Raw genomic sequence first — 18903 nt, forward strand, 5'->3', positions numbered from 1 at the left:
GTTTCTCCATTCCTAACATGATTTCCAGTGAGAGGGAAGGATAGTTCTATCAAATAATCTGGTGAATTTTAACTAATTTTATGTTCCAAGACATAGAATAATACAGTCATTTAGGCTGGAAAAGCCCTCAAACATCATCAAATCCAATCATTGACCTAACACTGCCAAGTCCACCACTAAACCATGTCTCTAAGTGCCACATCTATGTCTTTTAAACACCTCCAGGGACAGGGACACCACCAGTTCCCTGCTCAGTGCTTGACCACACTTTCAGTGAAGAGATTTTTCCTAACATCCAACCTAAACCTGCCCAGCCACAACCTGATACAATTTTCTCTTGTCCTATCACTTGCTACCTAGGAGAAAAACAACATCCTTCTTGCTACAGAAAGCTGTAGAAACAAGCTAAACAAGTCCAGTTTTCTGAATTGCTCCTTATGAATCTTGTACTTTAGACATGCAAAAATTCAAGTATTCATAGTTTTTTTATAATCTTGCAAGTACTCCCATATTCTAAAAAATCTGAATAAAAAACCATTAGGAGCACAGAAATGGAGTTTTGAACAATGATACACTGCTGAATATGGAATGTATCACTTCAGCACTCTTCTAACTTCTGCTCCTGTAATAAGGAAAATGAGAAACTGTTTAAAATATCCTTCGAATGAATCCTCATGCTACACACAGTGTTGGCAGCAGAGATTCCAGTTTAATCAAGCCAAAAATTATTCATAAAATTAAAGAAATGCTAAATTTATAAGTTGCTTTTTTGGACTTTTTCCTATGATGCGTATTGCACAGACTACCTGCAGAGCTAGATCTCCACATACAACCAGGATTAGAAGAGAATGCTTTGAGATGAAGAACAAGCTCAGTGCTGTACCCTTCATTAATACAGTCTGGGGAATCATTAAGATGCTGTTTTCTTGCCGTCACAGGAATATATTTAGTCAAGAATTCATAACGTAAACACACACACAAGATGATTTCCATATCTTTTTTAGAAATATGGGAGAAGGAAGAAGTCTTTACCTGAACTAGCATTAGCAGTTGTTTTCTTTAAACTAATGAACATGTATTACTACTCTGATGGAATTAGCTCTTCCTCCAACTGAGAACTGAATTTCTTTATCTTGACAATTACAGCAGTAATTTACAAGTCAAATTAATAGAGGAATACTTTTGGTATTGTTTCTAACTTCTTTAAGTGTTACTAACAAAGATGGATATAAGCATAAGATCCACTGAACAATAAATACAGCATGAAAAGAGCTGGAACAGTAAGATCATAAGGATAATAACTTATGAGAAAATTTTTGTTATAAAATTACAATTTTTCTATATTGCAGTTATGAAAAGAGAGGTCAGAGTTGTCAGAATAATTGAAAATACATTAAAATTTATCTGCCTTGTTAGATCACACCTTGTAATTGCTTCCAGTTGGAGGAGATGGAAGAAATTATTCAGTGTTTTTATGGCCTTTCCTTAGCAGAAAGTGAAACATCTCTTCATTCACAGTATGGGGAACAAGTATTCATCTTCTCATTCAAGCAAAGTATTTCCAGATTAATACAATAAATTATTTCTGATAATAATGGTGTGTGATAATAATCTGCGGATAAACATGATTTATCCACCTGTCAAAAATGCTAAAAGGGAGGGAATTTACAAAGTGCAGTTTATTAAATAGGGTTTCAGACAGCCATCTATCCTCAGAAGATTTTAGTGCAATCTGCCATTTTAAATTAATTTTACAGAGGAATTCAAACACCTGTTTTAATCACTCAGCTATTCAATATAGTTTTCAGTGGCATTCTGGTCATTATGACATTTCAGACATCTCTATCCTAGATGATTGCAGTACTTCCAGTGTTTGGCTATATACATGTGCATGACATAGAGAAAAGCTATATTCACAGAATGCTTTCTCACAGAATTTCTCTCCTTTGGCTCTAAAACACTTCACTGACATTAATATGTTAGAAAATTTGTGGTTTATGTCTTAGGAGGCCATTTGTCATTCAGTTTAATGACAAACTGGAAAAATTTAATTTTTTTGTAGTAGGTTCTTTTCATGAAGAATGAGCTGTCAAAACAGGCATGAACACGAATGGACAAAATCATGAACTAGACAAAAAAAAATCACACAGAACCTAAAGTAAATGTTCATATTTTCTCTGCAGGACATCTGTAAGAATTACAACCTCAAAATAGCGTGTTTAGTACCATAGGGCATTTATATTCTGCTATTTATATTATTGCTTGAAAATAAGGACAAATGAGTAAATGTGGAGACCAATACAAGCCACCAAGCTTGAATTATGCCAGGTTATTTTGGATTGGTACTTTAACATTTTTTTAGTTATCTCTGTATATATATATATGTGTGTGTGTATATATATATATATATATATATGTATCTTTAAAAATGCTTCAATAATATACAGTAGTTTTCTCAATTTTATATTAGTTTCAAACTTACATGTAAACTGAGATAATACAAATTTTAAAAAACAGCATTTGTTATAAAGTGCTGTTAAAAATATTACAAATGTCAAGACTAGAAACCAACATATTCCCATGGCATTTGTTGAGTTACCTTAATTTTTACTGTGTTTTTTCTTATGCATGCAAATTCAGACATTTAACTCAGCTGCATTCACTAGCTAGAGACCCAAGATTCTTCATGAGTGAAATAGAGCAGTTTCCCCTTCTGTGCTTCCCAGCAAGCACATATCATCAAGATTCCTAGTCTGTCTGCAGATAAGTATTTATGCTTATTTAAATTACCTTCATCATGCATATTTGAAGTTTGATTGATGCCAACACTCAATTTATGGACTTGTGCTGACTCTACACTCCTCTAGACTATTTACAGAATCTCTTAGGAAACCTATGCTTTTGAATTGATCCCCAAGGCCACTAAATGTAAGTTTTCTAGGGTGAGCTTGGAGTTTTGGATCTAGACATCTATTTTCAGCACTGATGGTACGTTTTTTTGTTTAACAGTGATATTGACAGTGAAATAAAAGCTGCTCAGTAGGTTTGTTATTTAATTAATGTTAATTGTATACTTAAATGTACAACCTCTTTTTCAAGAAATACTTAGTAACTTCTGCTATTATTGCAAGCACTGCTAATGTCTAGGAAAACTTCAAAACATTTTGGAAAAGTTTTAAGCACTCGTTATTCAAACAGAAGTGTATCTAAAGTTAGCAACTGGAAGTACCCCTGGCAAGTAATGAATGTCATGATAAATTTATTACTGTCAACATTTCATAAAGGAAACATTGCTTTAAAATAGCATTTTAAAATCCCCAGGTTTTATTGCTCTTTTCTCTCTCAGTAAGCTCAAGCCATAAAAAAAATAATAATTCCAGGATTCGAAAATAACTGCAATGTAAGTAAGCACCAAAAAAAGTCCATGTAAGTTTTTCATTTGTTTCATCCTCCAAAAAGATCATATCAAATTTCAAATAAAATATTCTAGAATACACTAGCTTGTTTTTAAAATGCTAATATGGTGTTGTGCATCAACTGAGAAACTGTAAGTTTATTCAGACCATGCATATGTGTGCAGTAAGTTTTACACATTTTTATCCCATTCAGAGAAGTATTTAAATTGTATGGAATATGTTAACTGTTTTGAAGGTGTCTGTAAAACTCTTTGTTATTTGCAGCAAAAAGAAGATGCACTTTGGAGAGAATTATTTGAATTACAGAGATAATGTATTAGCACTTTTTCTCTCCATAAAGAAGAGGAAAGAAAAACAAATAATTTAGAAAGAAAAAATGGCAGTAAACAAGTGAAATTTAATGTTAGAAGCTGTGTGATTTAGCATCATTTGTGTGTTCAGTCTTGGGCTTAAAAAATGAAATGCAAAAGAGATGTTAATTAATCTCGTCTTTTAAAATCATCCTTTACTATAAGCCAAGGTGAACTGATGGTCTAAATCAAAGTCACTGCATGGTTACCAGCAGAGAAATATTTCCTATTTCAAGACTCAATTATTTTGGTTCAAGTACTTGCCATAAACCTGACCACATTAAGCTGTTAAAAATACCACACATTTATACAACAAAACATTTTTGTGACTTAAGCCTACAAATACAAAAAAACAATTTACCTAAACATGTTTTCCTATGTCAAATGGAATTTTTTAACTTACTCTATCTGTCCTAAGCCATTACCTTGGTACTCACTTTGACACCTTGCCAAGGCTGACCTAGAACGCTAAATGGAATTAAAGAATAGAGTAGGTATTTACTAAAAGGCTTCAATGGATACACCTTGGGCAATACAAGAGTTAAGCCAGGGCTACACCAAACTTGAAACCCAAAATGGTCACAAAATGGACCACTGATCATGAGGTCTCTCACTTTTATAAGTTCTAGTCCATTTGCATATTGGAGTTAATTGTCCAGTTATAGCTTTAGATTATGAAGTCCCATCCTTCTTGGTTTTTTTTCTTCAGTCCACGTTGTTTATGCTCTTGGGCCTGCAATTTGGATCAGTTGTCCTTGGTCCCCAACTAGGAAAGGAATTGTTCTGTCTAGCTACTCTGTGAAGAGATTGTACCATCCCTTAATATGAAGCACAGAACCAAACACTAAAGCAGTAGAGAATCTGAAAAATATAAAAGCTAAAACCTAAGGCATCAACTTCCCCAACTTAATCCAAAAAGCCATGAAACTAAGCCTGATCCAATTGAGTAAGTCTGCTTCAATTTCTAGGGAGGAAAATATTTTTTTGCCACACTCTCTGCCCCATACAATTCTGCTTGAATTAGGAAGTGTTCCATCAAGGTATACAGAACTGTTCTTTAATTCCACAGACAAGGGCGCCCTCTAAACTAGATACATGTCAAACCTTTCCCCAATTATAAGTGAACACACGCTGACTTTTCCAATTACATTAAAATGAATATTTGAAAACGTTATACAAAACCTGCTAGAAGACAAGAATTTATATTAAAGACTGTTAACTTTAATTTCTTAAGAATTTCCATATATCAAATATTTGCAGTTTTGAAGATTGATGCTAGTATTATTCCTTTTCCCTGCCTAACTTGTCATTTTCACCACTGTCACCTCAATAAATACTCACACAGTTGACATTTACCTCTGCCTTCCCATTAAAACAGAGGAGAGTCACATGTCTGATGCAGTTTGCATCAATCATTTCATTTCTTATTAAATTATCATGAAAATGTTTTCTTTTTGCATTGATATAATAATTAGTGAATTATGCCTTATATTAATTTACACACACTTCATTCACCATTCATTTCCTGCTCTTCTATTTTTGGTTCTTTTAAATTTTTAAAGTTTTGTGTGTCAACCAGAGACAAAAGTAATTCTTTCATTCTGCCCTGGCATTTTTCTTCATTATTTTTGACAAATGTAAGTTGATCTTCTTAGACTTGTGGAATGTAACCAGTTCTATCAGATCTGTAGATGATAACAAAGATTGATAGCGCTTCATGTAACAGGCCACAGCATCACTGAAGGGCAATAACAAACGTTAGAAGAAACAGTCATTAAAGGTTATATTGAGAAATTGTCAACATTTTTATGCCAGTCACACAACAATCAAAATCAGTTTCTTGTGTTAATATATAAGAAATCTACCTTTTGAGACACACACTTTATTGTCTGTGAATTCTGATGGTTTGTTTGCCATTTAGAATTACTCATTTTTAAGAGAGAAAATGTTTTAGTGCTGTAATTTTTGAGAGATGAAAATAGAAAAATAGCAGTGTTTTGATAGGGAAACACATCATCACTTACCTTCTCTGCTGATTGGGCCGTACCAAAAAAGATTGGAATAAAAGCTAACCAAATTATGCAGGTTGTGTACATAGTAAATCCAATAGGTTTTGCTTCATTGAAGGTCTCTGGAACCCCTCTTGTTTTAATAGCATAAACAGTGCATGTGACCATCAAGAGAATACTATATCCAAGGGAACAAATGAGAGAAAGATCTGAAATGTCACATTTGAGAACTCCTCTGGCATTTTCTGGTTCAAGTGTCCTCTGCTCTCCATAGTCTACAATGGTATGTGGCGGATCGATAGCAAACCAGATGAAGACTCCAATAAGCTGGAAGGAGATGAGGCTGAAAGTGATCACCAGCTGAGAAGCTGGACTAATAAATTTGGGAGCTGTGACAGATTTTTTACCTTGTTCAAATATTCTGTGAATCCTGTTTGTTTTGGTGAGCAACGCAGCATAGCTGAAACACATGCCGAGTCCTAAAAAGATCCTTCGAAATGAGCAGACCACTGTATCAGGAGCTGCAATCATTAAAAAAGTAATGGAGTAACAGAGAAAAATCCCGGTCAGGAGCACATAGCTGAGCTCCCGCCCGGAGGCCCTGACGATGGGCGTGTCGTTGTGGCGGACAAATGTCACAATCACAAAGGTGGTGGCAATTATCCCGAGAATAGCTATGAAGACAGGCACGATGGCCCAAGGAGAATGCCACTCCAGCTTGATTATAGGGATAAGCTGGCAATCCGTGCGGTTGGCATTTGGCCTCTTGTTAATGGGACAGAGTTCACAGTTGAATTCATCCACCTGGTAATGGTAGCCCTCGCAGCGCTCGCAGTGCCAGCAGCAGGGCACTCCCTTCACCGTCTTCTTTCTTTCCCCAGCTTTACACGGCAGGCTGCAGACAGATGCTGGATGAGTGTGTTCTCTGTTAGCCCACTGCATATCTTCTACCTGTGGGTATAAAAAATTAATGAGGCTTCTATTTTCCTTCATTTATAATATCCTAATCCTGGCCACAGGTTTGCCATAAATCACTACTTGCTGACAGCACAAATACAGTTTACCATAATAAGAAACCTGCTTCTTTCCCTTGCACTGACTTTAAAAAAGTGTTAAATGATTGTGTCCAATAAATCATTTATGCCACAGGCTTGATGAGTGTCATTAGTTTCTATTTACCTCTTTACTGCTGACCAAATTGACATCTGTAAAGATATTTATTGACTCCAGGCTACTTTAAAAGCAAAAAGCCTCATACACAGTGCTGTAAAAAGTTAATCACATACAAATATAAATATCAGTGGTTCTCAAACATTTAATTACAAAATATGTCTATTTTCAGAGTGAGCTTCAGAGCAATTTCTGGTACAGTAAAGAAATAAATTAAAATCTCCACGCATCAGCTCTAGCAAAACGAAGAGTTCCATGTACTGTGATGCCATCCCTTCCACAAATGTGGATATTTTACACTTTTCCACTTTTGATGCCTTGGAATACTCAAAAGTATTTTTTTTGCATTTCTAGAAGATTAAAATAAGTATATACTGCTTTCTGAATAACAATGGAAAAAGATGTCATGACTACTGCCTTAGTTCTCCTGATATAATAAGTCCAGGGATCCTTTTGTAGCACAGAACAATGCAATCTTGTTTTAGAAATCCCAGCTTTCTCTGCAGCAGCACATTAGCAAAATATACTTTTTTCATTCACCTATGTATTCTTCCTGCATGCCCTGCAAATGAAATCTGAATTGGGAACCCTTGGATTTAAAGAATTTCCTACTTAACATTATCACTCAGCTTGGTGCCAGCTGTCCTTAGCCCACCCTTATTGAAGCTCTGTTCTGCAGAGGTCACTGAGAGCGAACCCGAGCTGTGGGTAGAGCAGAGCCCCTGGTGGGCAGCAGAACCACTCCTTGTTGCTCCAGGCCCCACCTTTCATTCCTTTGTGAGGCGGTGAGCACTCAAGGACAAAGCATTTCCCTTGTTCTTGCCTATTAAGTACTTAGCACTTTTGTTTCATTTGGAGGCTGCAGTCATAAGCGAAACAGCAGTAACAAAACTTCAGGCGTCAGGAATGTTTTCAGTTCCTTCTGGAGGAGGACAGAATGAGGACAGCTTATAAAAAGGGGTAATTTTGGCCTTTAAAGTTTATTTTTTCAGCAACTTTTCAACAGACTTGAGGGGAAATCACAGTGTAGCATTGCTGGCCTTATGTGCCTTCCCCAGAGCGCCAGTTCCAGCATTGCGCAGGGTGAATAAAGCAGCAACAAGCAGGCAGACTCCTGCTCTCCTCTGTGCCCCTTCGGTGCAGGAGTTAGATGTCCTCCACTCCAAGGGACCACAGAGTAACAAGGAGACAGGAATCACTCATAAAACCAGCTCTGTGAGCCCTCAGGGTCACTCGAGGATTTCAGTGGGAGGGGATCGTGAATCTCCAGAAGTCAACCAGATTTTATATGAAGGATTGTGATGACTATGCAAAATACATCCTCTGGTGACTTTGGAAAAGAAAATCATTTAAGCAATTAGCTTCCTAAAAAGAACAAGAATAACCCAGTTTTGTATGAAACAGCTTTGATAGAGCTCCAGCAGAGCACTTGATACACTAAAAAAATTCACCTCTATTACAATCTCCTGGTTTTAATCACTGAAATCCTAAAAGCCCACATAACCCCTTATTGTTTCATCTACTGGATGTGAGAAAAAACATGCTATGATGAAATCAGCATGATAGTGAAAGCAATTTGTCTTCACATTGTTGCTAGGAGAATAAATACAAATCTTGTGATTTAGTCACACACTACAATAATGGGGGGCAACAGTAAACCATGGTCATTAATCCAGAGCTGTGGATAAATTTCGAATGACTCAGAAAATGACAGTACTACGTATTGGCTAGATTATAGCACACAATACAGAATCACCAGGAGAGCAGACACCACCTTATCCAGCATAGACTTAGAATGGCATGAACAGGCAATATCTCATCCAGCAGAAAGCCTGACAGGATAAAGCTTAGCTGTCCCATTTTCAAACACATTTGAATTAGAAAGGTGAGTTTATACCAGATCAGTATTTAATACCATGACTCTACAGTGGGGGTTTTTTGGCATTAAGCATCCTAAGGTCACATTTACTGTATTGTGAATCGATGGCTTAGATAAGTACAGAGAATTCCCTTTTGTCTTTTAGAGCTTCTACTTTACTAAAAAGAAAATTTAAAATTAAAAAAAAAAAAGAAAACCCTTTAATTTTACAGCTATTTACAATTTCACATACTTTTGTCCTGACAGTATTTTAATTGACTAAAAACATGCCTAAAATCTCTTAATGGTTTGCAAAACATTACAATGCCTCAGATTACACCTCACATTGGCAACAACTGATAATAAATTCCTACTTCTGAAGCTAGCTAACAAAGATTCACATATGTTTTTCACTCTGATACATCTGACACAAACTAAAAAAGATATAATTTCCAGCATATAAATTTATATAAAGTTATGAATGTTGAAAAACTCACTGGATAAAGCATTGTTTTCCCTAATAAAGGAACTATTAATATAAACACTATTGACTGGTTAGCCATAGAAAAAGGTCAAACAAAAATGATTCTTAAAGCATAGAAAATTCTAAATCAATGTAGAAAATAACCAGAATGAATGGCTGGGGTAGGTGGATTTTACAAGGTTTAAATCCTATGCTTTAAAATCTTGATTGTCTGGATTAATTTTCTAGGCAAAAAACCACATGTAGGGTGACCTAGATTTATCAAAAAGCTTTAAAAAATGTCATGAGTTTTTGCTCACTAGTTTTGTACTAGTACAAATAGTAGTACTGTTGTAGTACTGTTTAAGAAGAAAGAGGAGATATAGTCCCAATAAACATTGGCCAGAGTTTGAAATTGAAAATTGCTTCAAAATACTTGTATATCTGAGAAAATTCTGGCATTGGGGGATGAAAACTCTGGAAACTTGTGGAAAGATGGGATTCTCCCATGAACACAACCATCTGACAATTCAGTTTATAGCTCCCTTAACAAAGAATTTGCCACAGTAAGAACCAATCAACAGACCAAAACTGTTAATTCTGAGGAACTGATGATAACATTGGTCTGTATTTGAAATTAGAGTCTGAAGAAGAAGGTTATATTGACCGAATTTTGACATATTTCAGTGGGCTTCATTAATGAAGGTTAACTGTCCTTCTGGAAAGTATATTCTGTTTTCATTTCAGCCAAAAGCAACCCTGTTCACTTAGCCCAATGCCCACTTCACAATGAGAGAGTGTGCTAAGTGGGAATAATTAGCAGATTCCTTTCACTAGCTGACTCTTGATTGAAAACAAAATACTGAGGTATGTATTTGCTCAGACTGCTACTTGGACAATACTCTAGAAGATAGAGCAAGGGAAACTATACCTCAGAGTGAGCACTGCGCTTCTATTACATTTGAACAGGTCTGTTAAGGGTTTCTGTACATGCAGACCTTAATAACTGGAAAAACATGTTAATTCTGGTCGTCTGGTTCACTCCCAGCTATCCATAACCTGTAGTAGTCTTTTCCTGTAATGTATTTTTGAGCTATTATTTCACATAATATAAAAGTAATAATTAAATGCAGTACAAAACATAATTACAATAGTCTTAATTATCTATCGGTTTTTCACTGATTGTAGGTATCAAAGAGTCCAGTTTCTTGAACTTATGCAGAAGATTCACCCATGCCATTACTTTTCTCTCTTTATGAGCTGGTACTATTGATCCCACTTCTTCCCTGAGATTAACTTTTTACAATAAATGACAGCAGGAACTGTTAAGAAACTACAAAACAAGGGAGGATCATTTGGGAACATAGAACAAGGGACAATTATCATTTCCAGAACTACTGAAAACCTGTAACAGTCAAGCTTTAAAGAGAGTTGCTGGATGCTCATCCTCTTCTGAAAATCATAATTTTTTATGTAGACATAAACACTTAGCAGTGGAACTTTCAAAAGTGCCAAGGGGAACTTGCTCAATGTAGCTAATTAATTTAAATGAGAGTTAAGTGCCTTGTCTGTTTAACTGCTTTTGAAAATCCCACTATGCTTCCATCTGCACTTTTCACAACATAAATACTTTGGAAAACTTGCCCTAAAGTGATCCAGAAGTTCAAATGTTACAAAACTAACTTCAGGAGATCTTAACTTTAGGCACACATTTCTAAAGATTGTCATGGGGGAAAGAAACTCTCAGAGGCCAAAGTCAGACAAAAGAAACACAGAAAATAAGGTGGATTTTGACATTGAAAAAGGATTAGGTTCTGCAACTCTTCAGCTCTTACTGATTAAAATGTCTGGGTCTGCAGCATTCTTTATACTGCTCAGACCTTACCAAGGCTGAGCCGGTCTCAGATTGTTAAGTAACCTTGGATAAACATGGTTTCTGGAAGATTTATTTTGTCACCTCATTTTCATGTGATATCTTCTAGATCCAGTTCACTACAAGGCAAAGTTCATTGCTAAATGTATGTGACATCATCTAGCTCAGCTGGACTGGGATAGCCTAGCTCTGTACCTAGTATTAGTAATGGTTTAAACATTATCTCAATTTTATTCAAGTAGCTCCTCTGAATTTGGAAAATACCTGGTCGATGTGCTATCATGAAATACCTCACATTTCCCCAAGATGTGGTTCCATTTCCTACTATTCCAACACTTGCCTGTGTGAAAACATCAGAAATACTTTGACAGCATATCTGCAAGACGTGTATTCATTTGCTATGAAATGGATCATGATACATAAAGAGAATGGCTTCATTGCTATTTCAACAGACATAAAAATTGTCTCTACATGAGATATTTGCCTGATGGGGCTGCAATTTGCTTTAATGTGCAGCATTAAGATTCACAGTTCACTAAACTATTAAAATACAGACAAAATGCCATTTCATATCAAAACCAAATAAACACCTCTGTCCTTCATGAACATTGCAAACACAATTTCCTCTAATATCTAATAATAGAGCTAAAAATAAATTATGTGAGAACTTGGCTGAAAGAATACAAGATTGACATGATACAGTACAAATAGCACATTCACATTTCTGGAACATACATTCTTCCAATTACCAGGCAACTCATTTAGCAATGTAATTTAGCAATGCCCTCAGGAACCGAAGAAGACTGATCAAAAATGCTAATAGGTCAAATATAATTTCTGAATTATGTGTCCAATATATATGTACAAAAGCACTCTGCCTCCTGTTCTTAATTATCATGAAGAAACTTATCAGTTACTTAATTCAGAAACCCATGAACAATATAAAGAGACCTGGACAACCTTCAAAGGATTTTTCAGAGTATGTCGCTTGGGTAATATTTAAATGTTTCTGATTATGCTATATTATCACTTGCAAGAATTTTCATTTTTCTTTCAAATCTTAGAGCCAGATATTCATTTAAAAATGAAAAATTAATGTTTAATTGTTTGTTGTAAAAATGGAATTATGTGAGTTCTGGATAGAGTAATGCAAATGGTAATTAAGAGTTGTGGGAGCAGACAGACTGTAGTCCGTTAGCCAAGACTTTCAGAAGGATCAGGAGTCTTATATATAAATTCATGATACTTTTAATAGATATCGAGATTCTTAGCTATTACAATGACAAAGAACTGAAATAACACCTCCAACTATAACTACGATTTTTCTTATTTCTATCTCAAATTCCTGAAAGTATTTACCTTCTGACAAAAAGACCCATCATAGGAGTATAGCAAGAGAGAGAATTAAGGGAATTTCATCCAGTGTTTGGATTTTTAATTTGTCTTATATACCTATTCTCATAGTAAAAGTTAAAGTCTTTAATGTACCTTGTCCAATCAAGTCATCGGAACCATTAAAATCCAAAATTAGACTGAACTGGTTCAACTAGAAAAAAATTCATTTTGAGTCTAAAAATAATGATAAGGGCATTCTGTCTGCCAGATAGACTTATCCCATTAAAGAAAAGCTGGGTATACAAACAAATATTTAAGCAGGCATGTACAGAAGGGAAATAAGTCAATGACAAAAAAACCAATTTATAATAAAATAAAACAAAACTGAGAACTACTCCAGATTGCCATGCCAGTATAAGATCACTATCATTACCAAATTTGTCATAATTGCTGTAAATTATTTATATCATTCACCCTATACAGATGTTTTTTCTAACAACTGAGATGTCATTTTCTTTCATTTTAGTCATAGATATTCCAAGAGTTCTGCAAGAAACATGGAGTTATATATTTGGTTTTACCATGTACTGGTTGAAAACTAATGCAGTCTAATATCAGTTTGAGGAGTCTAAGCTTGATGAGTATGAAAGGATCAGGCTGAAATACTACAAGGTAAATAATTTTTTCTCTTTTTCTTTAGGATCAGAAGTACAGGTTGTTGAAAGAATCCAGATGGAAGCTGATTTCTCCTAACAGTAAATTCACCTGCCCAAATTTCCTCCTAGGGAAACCAGTTACCTCTCTCACAGCTTTCTTGAAGGAAAAACAATTAAATTTAACATCATTTTTGTATGAACATTTACATTTGAATATTTACATACTATTTACATGTATAATTATTTTTATGCAAGTGTATTTTTATGAGTGCAAAGACTCAATACCAAAAATGCTTTCTCAGCATGTCATAATTTTTCTTGTCATCTCCAGTTTCAGAACTGCAATATCACCAATCTCTGGAATTACTAAAATAAAGAGAATGCATTTTTATTGTTCTGAACATGTTAACAAGTCCTTCTCAGTTAGAGAAAAATACATATAGGGAAGGATGCTCTAAGGTAATGCATAAAAACTTAATGCTATTAAAAATATAAAGATTCTTATGTTCATAAATAGAGAAGTTTAAATACTTGTCTTGCTTTATTAATGCAAATATGTTATTTAGTGGGCTGATATAGTAATTTTACCTCAAAGAAACCAACCCATATAATTAAGTCATATAATTACTAATGCTGGCTGAATACTTACATAGAGGAGCACACTGTGTTAGCCTAAAACGGGGAATAATCATGCCACAGTATCACAATATACAAAGAGTGTTTATTAGTGCTATACAGTCTTAAACTGCTAGCCTTTATATAGCTTGGGATCTAGTTTACTTTTTTCTTTTGGCTTGTTTTGGTTTGTGTTTTTTGTTTGTTTGTTTTTGTTTTGTTTTTACTTATACTTTACTCCTCCCATGATTTGGCTTCTTCTGATTCTTTCAGAATTGCTGACCCTAGCAGATACGTGGTACAAAGCTAGGAGGAGCTGCAGTGTAATACCTTCTTCAGTTTGCCAAACAAGAAGCATTAATATGGATGGAATAATTGGGAAACATAATTTTACTCTCAAATGCCTTGGGGAGTAGACAACACAAAGTGCAATGATTAGCAGGTCGTCAAATAAAGAACTAGTGTTACTGCACTGTGTAACCACCAAATGGAATTTTACAGAAATCTAGTAGGCACTTCAATATATGCAATTTATTTTTTTCCTTTACTGAAAGCATGAACCACAATTAATGTTCAAGCACTTGCTTCTGAAGATAGCCTGTTTATTTACAAAGGAGACAAGAAATTACCCCCAACCAAATCAAAGAAGCCAAACAAACCAAAACACACAACCACAGAAACATCCAATTCTAGATGACATTGGCAGACTTCGGATTTTTTGAATGCCCTTTCAGTGATCTACTTTCTATATTTTTAAAACATACAATTAGTACCAATGTATCACACTGAAAATCAGGTTTCCAAAGTTATTTTTTATGCAGACCACTTTCACATATACAATCTCCCTTGCATATCCTTACCTAGAGGGCCCTGCTGCCCTTACATGTCCCTGACATGCACTTGAAGAGAATTTTATGAGCATTTATAAATAAAACTCATGATGTACACATAGGGATTGAAGTCATTATACACTACCAAAAGCAGACTGTGCCGTAATTTTGCATATGTAATTAAACAGGTGTTTAAGAAAAGACTGGATGTGGCACTACGTGCCACGGTCTAGTTGACAAGATGGTGTTGTGTCGTAGGTTGGACTTCATGATCTCAAGGGTCTTTTCCAACTTAGATGATTCTGTGATTCTGTGTTCAAAACACTCAAATTAAAAACAAACTAACTAACTAAATTTCTCAGAAACTTGTCAGATTTAGATTTTAAAATAAATGGGCTTTTGAGAGGAATTCTTCCACCATCACATTTTTTGTCAACTGATTGGTTCTGATCAGCTCTAGTACTAAGGCTATGTGAACCATAATGCTTGAAGTACTTTTTTACTTCCTGCAGTTGATCATGCAGAAATAGCCTGCAAGCATACCTTAAAAAATTTAGTCTTTCAGGAAAAGAAAAGGAGCATAGTTCTTGCAAAGATTTTTTTAACATCACTTTCTTGTGCCTGGAGAACCTCCTTCATTCTTCCCAAGGCCCATCACTAGTCTAATAGCTTAGCTGCATTTCTTGATGAAAGTTTTAACACCTATAACAAACATGCTCCCTCCCAAATCCAGTTCTTTTAGCTACAGTTACCTAAATTAGAGCTGGCTTGTCCCAAGCCCAGTGCTCCATAGCTACTGTGTTTGCCTCCAACCTGTGTCAGGTGCCTTTCAAACCCAATTGTCCCCAGATTCTTCCTCACTTCACAGCTCAGCAAAGAGAAAAGGAACACAAGGGGTTCAGCACAGTTGCCATTTGAATTTAATACAGGTTTTTTTTTTTTTAATTTTCAGACTATATAATTTCATAAATCCCCTTTGTTTCATGAAAAATATTCACCATGACATGCTTTTAATTATTGTATTGGTTAAAGGTGAGTTTATCAAAACAAAGAGCTATTGTCCCCAAACTCCTTCATGATGGGCTGTGAAACAAATGTACTGGGCTAAACCTTCAGCTAATTTAGTTCAGCCCAGTAAGTTTAGTACCGTTATGCTAATAAGTTATTATTTCTTAAGGGGATGACCTATCACAGTTTTTATCTTTAATATTGAATTATTTTTAAAATAGAAATTAGCCAATCACAAAAAGCCTCAGTTCAATATGAAGAAAAAGATGCTGATAAGTTTGTTTAGGTTTTAATCCTCCCCCATTATTTTTAAATGGTTTAATCTATGTCCTATTTTTAAGTAGTTTAATCTACCTCCTATTTCTTGATCAGAGCAAAAGGCACTGTGTGTGTGAAACTGAAAAATGAATGGTCCCAAATTCCATCCTGAACAACCCTTTCTACAAATTAATACCAACACAGATAATATACTCTTTTTATTCCCTCTCTGCTTACAGATCAAGATGTCAGTGGCACTAAGGGCTGTACAAATCTACAAAAAATCATGGTCTCAATCTCAAAGAATTTACACTCAAACTATAAGATAAAGGAAAGCAGAGTATTTGCAGAATACAGAACAGATCATTGTAAAACTATCAAGGCAATACAGATCAGCATGATAGTCAGCAGCCATCTCAAATAGGGGTTTTTTGAGGAAATTTTGTCAAAAAAGATTTTTAACGAGGCAACAGAAAGAGGAAATCAGGGCAATTTTGTATCTATTTACTGAGCTTTCATCCAAGCATAAGACAGACAGCATGAAGGCATTGGCTTCACCAGTGACCTCCCAAAGAGTAACATAAAACAAAGCTGAAATATCCTGTGCATCTTAGCTTCTAAAAAATGTTTTAGCAAAGTGATGCACTCGAAATTTTGGGAAAAGTTGCCCTCACTTCAGCAACCTTCATTGACTCTGACAGAGGAACAGACAAACTCAGCTGACATACAAGGATCAAATTTATTTACTTGTCTGAAAAAAAAGAGGCACTATATACCTAAACTGTTCCTGACAGATTTGTCCAACCTCTTTTTAGGAAAGAAAAGCTGTAGTACATTATATTATGAAATATATCAAACTCTAAACCCCAGAACACTATTTGAAGATGGTTTCCCACTTCAATGACACACATCTTATTTTCCAGCTCTTCTTCAAGAAGAGCCAGATCTTTTCATGATAAAGACTTTGAATTTTTAGCACCACATTTTAACACAACATAAACAAAAGAAACCACACTAGCCCTTTAAACACAGTTCCAGACAGGAAGACCACATACACAAAAAGTGTGAAAGTCTGAACTAACTCAGGACAGGCAGAAAACAGATTGTATTTTATACTGAGATTTCCAGCAGCAGGAGAAGAACTTTCGCTGTCAACTTAGTGCTGTTGCTTAGAATGAAGAGTCAATAATTAAATTTAAAATTCTGCAGAGAGACCTAGTGATCTGGAAGGAACAAAAACAAGCACGAGGAAGAAGTTTAAACTAGAGAAAGTGCCACACAACATGTTTAGTCAGGAGGGGAAGAAACAAACCAAAACCAAAAATACCTCTTACTAAAGAAATAAGGGTGAAGATTTTCAAAATGAGAGAAAGTGAAAGGGTTTCATACGGACTAAAAATATTGGGATTTATTTTGCAATATTTACAGAACTGAGTAGATAGCAAGCTCTTGAGAATTTAGGGGGAAATATGGAGAATTTGAAAACGGGAAGCCTAGTGCTTACATGCTGAAAAGGGAGGGAATGACGAAGCCAGGGAATTATCAATCATTCATTTTGACTTGGATTCCAAGAAAAATCCTGAAAGAAATAAACAAATACATTTCAAAAACACAGAGAAAACAAACAAGACAAGTAACAGCCAAAAGGGATCTGTCATCAATGGGCTGTCACATTTCCTTCAGTAAGAGGGTAACAGGCAATGTGGATGAGAGACAAGCAGCCAGGTGTCATTTATCTTAACATTAGAAAGATTTTTGACAACATCTCAAATTACACTCTCAGTCACAGGCAACCTAGTGAAACAGATTTAGCCCCTAAGGGCTAGGTGCAAATTATATCAGAAAGCTGAGGAAAGATAAATTTGTAGTTGATTTACTGTCAGAAGGGAAGGGATGGCACTGGGTGTGGTCTAGAAAGGTCTGTTGTTAGTCTGCTATTATTCAATATTTGTAATAACCACTCGCTTTGTCTCGATCATAAAATAGAGTATAGGGTGATCAAATTTGGGCAGTAACACTGGGAAAGGCTGAAGCCACGCTGAAGGTCAGAATACTTATTTCAAATGATACTGCAGAGTCTGAAAAAATGAAGCATCCAGTTTAACAGGGACAACTAGCAGTACATTATGGGTCAGGAAGGACAGAGGTGGCAGCTCTGCAGAAGAAAAAGAGATCTCAGGGCTCTAGTAGATTGTGATATATTGAACCAATGTCGTCCTGTTGCAAAGGGGCAGAAGCCAGATAAATGCAGATAGATACAACAGTCTTCCCCCTCTACTCTCCATCATGACTACATGAAATTATGTTTCTCCTGTACTCTGCACTAGTAAGACTGCAGTCAGAACACTTTCTAAAGGCTAGATCATTGTGTTTCCCTTTGAAGGAGAATCAAATGGGGAGTCCAGAGGAAATCTGCAAAGATCAGAAGCACGTCTAGAAAACACGATCTGTGTGACTAAATTGAACAAATTCCTCTTGTATAGCCTGAAGAAATAACATAGCCTAGGAGGTAAAACAACAGTCCTCAAATACATGAAAAGGATGAGGATGTGCACGATGTACACTGAATAAAATGAGCTTAAATTATAGCAAGAAGGAGTAAAGTTGGGTATTCTTAAGACATTTTGGAGCGATAAGAGTAGCTAAAAATGAAAGATAATGCCTTCAGAAGCTGCAAAGTCTTCATCCTTAAAACAACATAAGTGTAGAAGATGTTAACTTTATCCAAGGGCTAGAGAGTCTCTTGAGATCTCTTTTGCTGTCTTCTATAACGCAAAGGCAGATTTCAGGTACTAAATATTTTGGGAACAAATAAAACTATCATAACTAGGCTAAATAAATAGGAAAATAGAAAAATGCCAATGTATTCTCTTGACAGCTAAGTTCTTTAGGCTGTCTTTTGCGATTTTACAGAATACCTATTTAGGAAAAATATTTACAAGAAAAAAGTAAACAAGAAATTGTAATGATCCTACTTTTCCTATGTCTTGCATAATTAATGATGTATTTTAAATATGGTATGGTAAATTGCTTTTGGTTTGCAGTGAAAATGCTTCTCTAAG

General features: G+C 35.4%; 1 protein-coding gene across 1 annotated transcript in view; it reads right to left on the minus strand.

Moving 5' to 3' along the window:
• Nucleotides 1–18903, minus strand: part of GRM8 (glutamate metabotropic receptor 8) — a 314925-nt gene that overhangs the window by 36733 nt on the left and 259289 nt on the right. The window contains exon 9 of the mRNA XM_005420915.2: nucleotides 5791–6726. Coding sequence (XP_005420972.1) covers nucleotides 5791–6726 — 936 coding nt within the window. The remainder of the gene's footprint in view (nucleotides 1–5790; nucleotides 6727–18903) is intronic.

This window comes from Geospiza fortis, unplaced genomic scaffold (genome assembly GCF_000277835.1).
Source record: "Geospiza fortis unplaced genomic scaffold, GeoFor_1.0 scaffold195, whole genome shotgun sequence".
NCBI lineage: Eukaryota > Metazoa > Chordata > Aves > Passeriformes > Thraupidae > Geospiza > Geospiza fortis.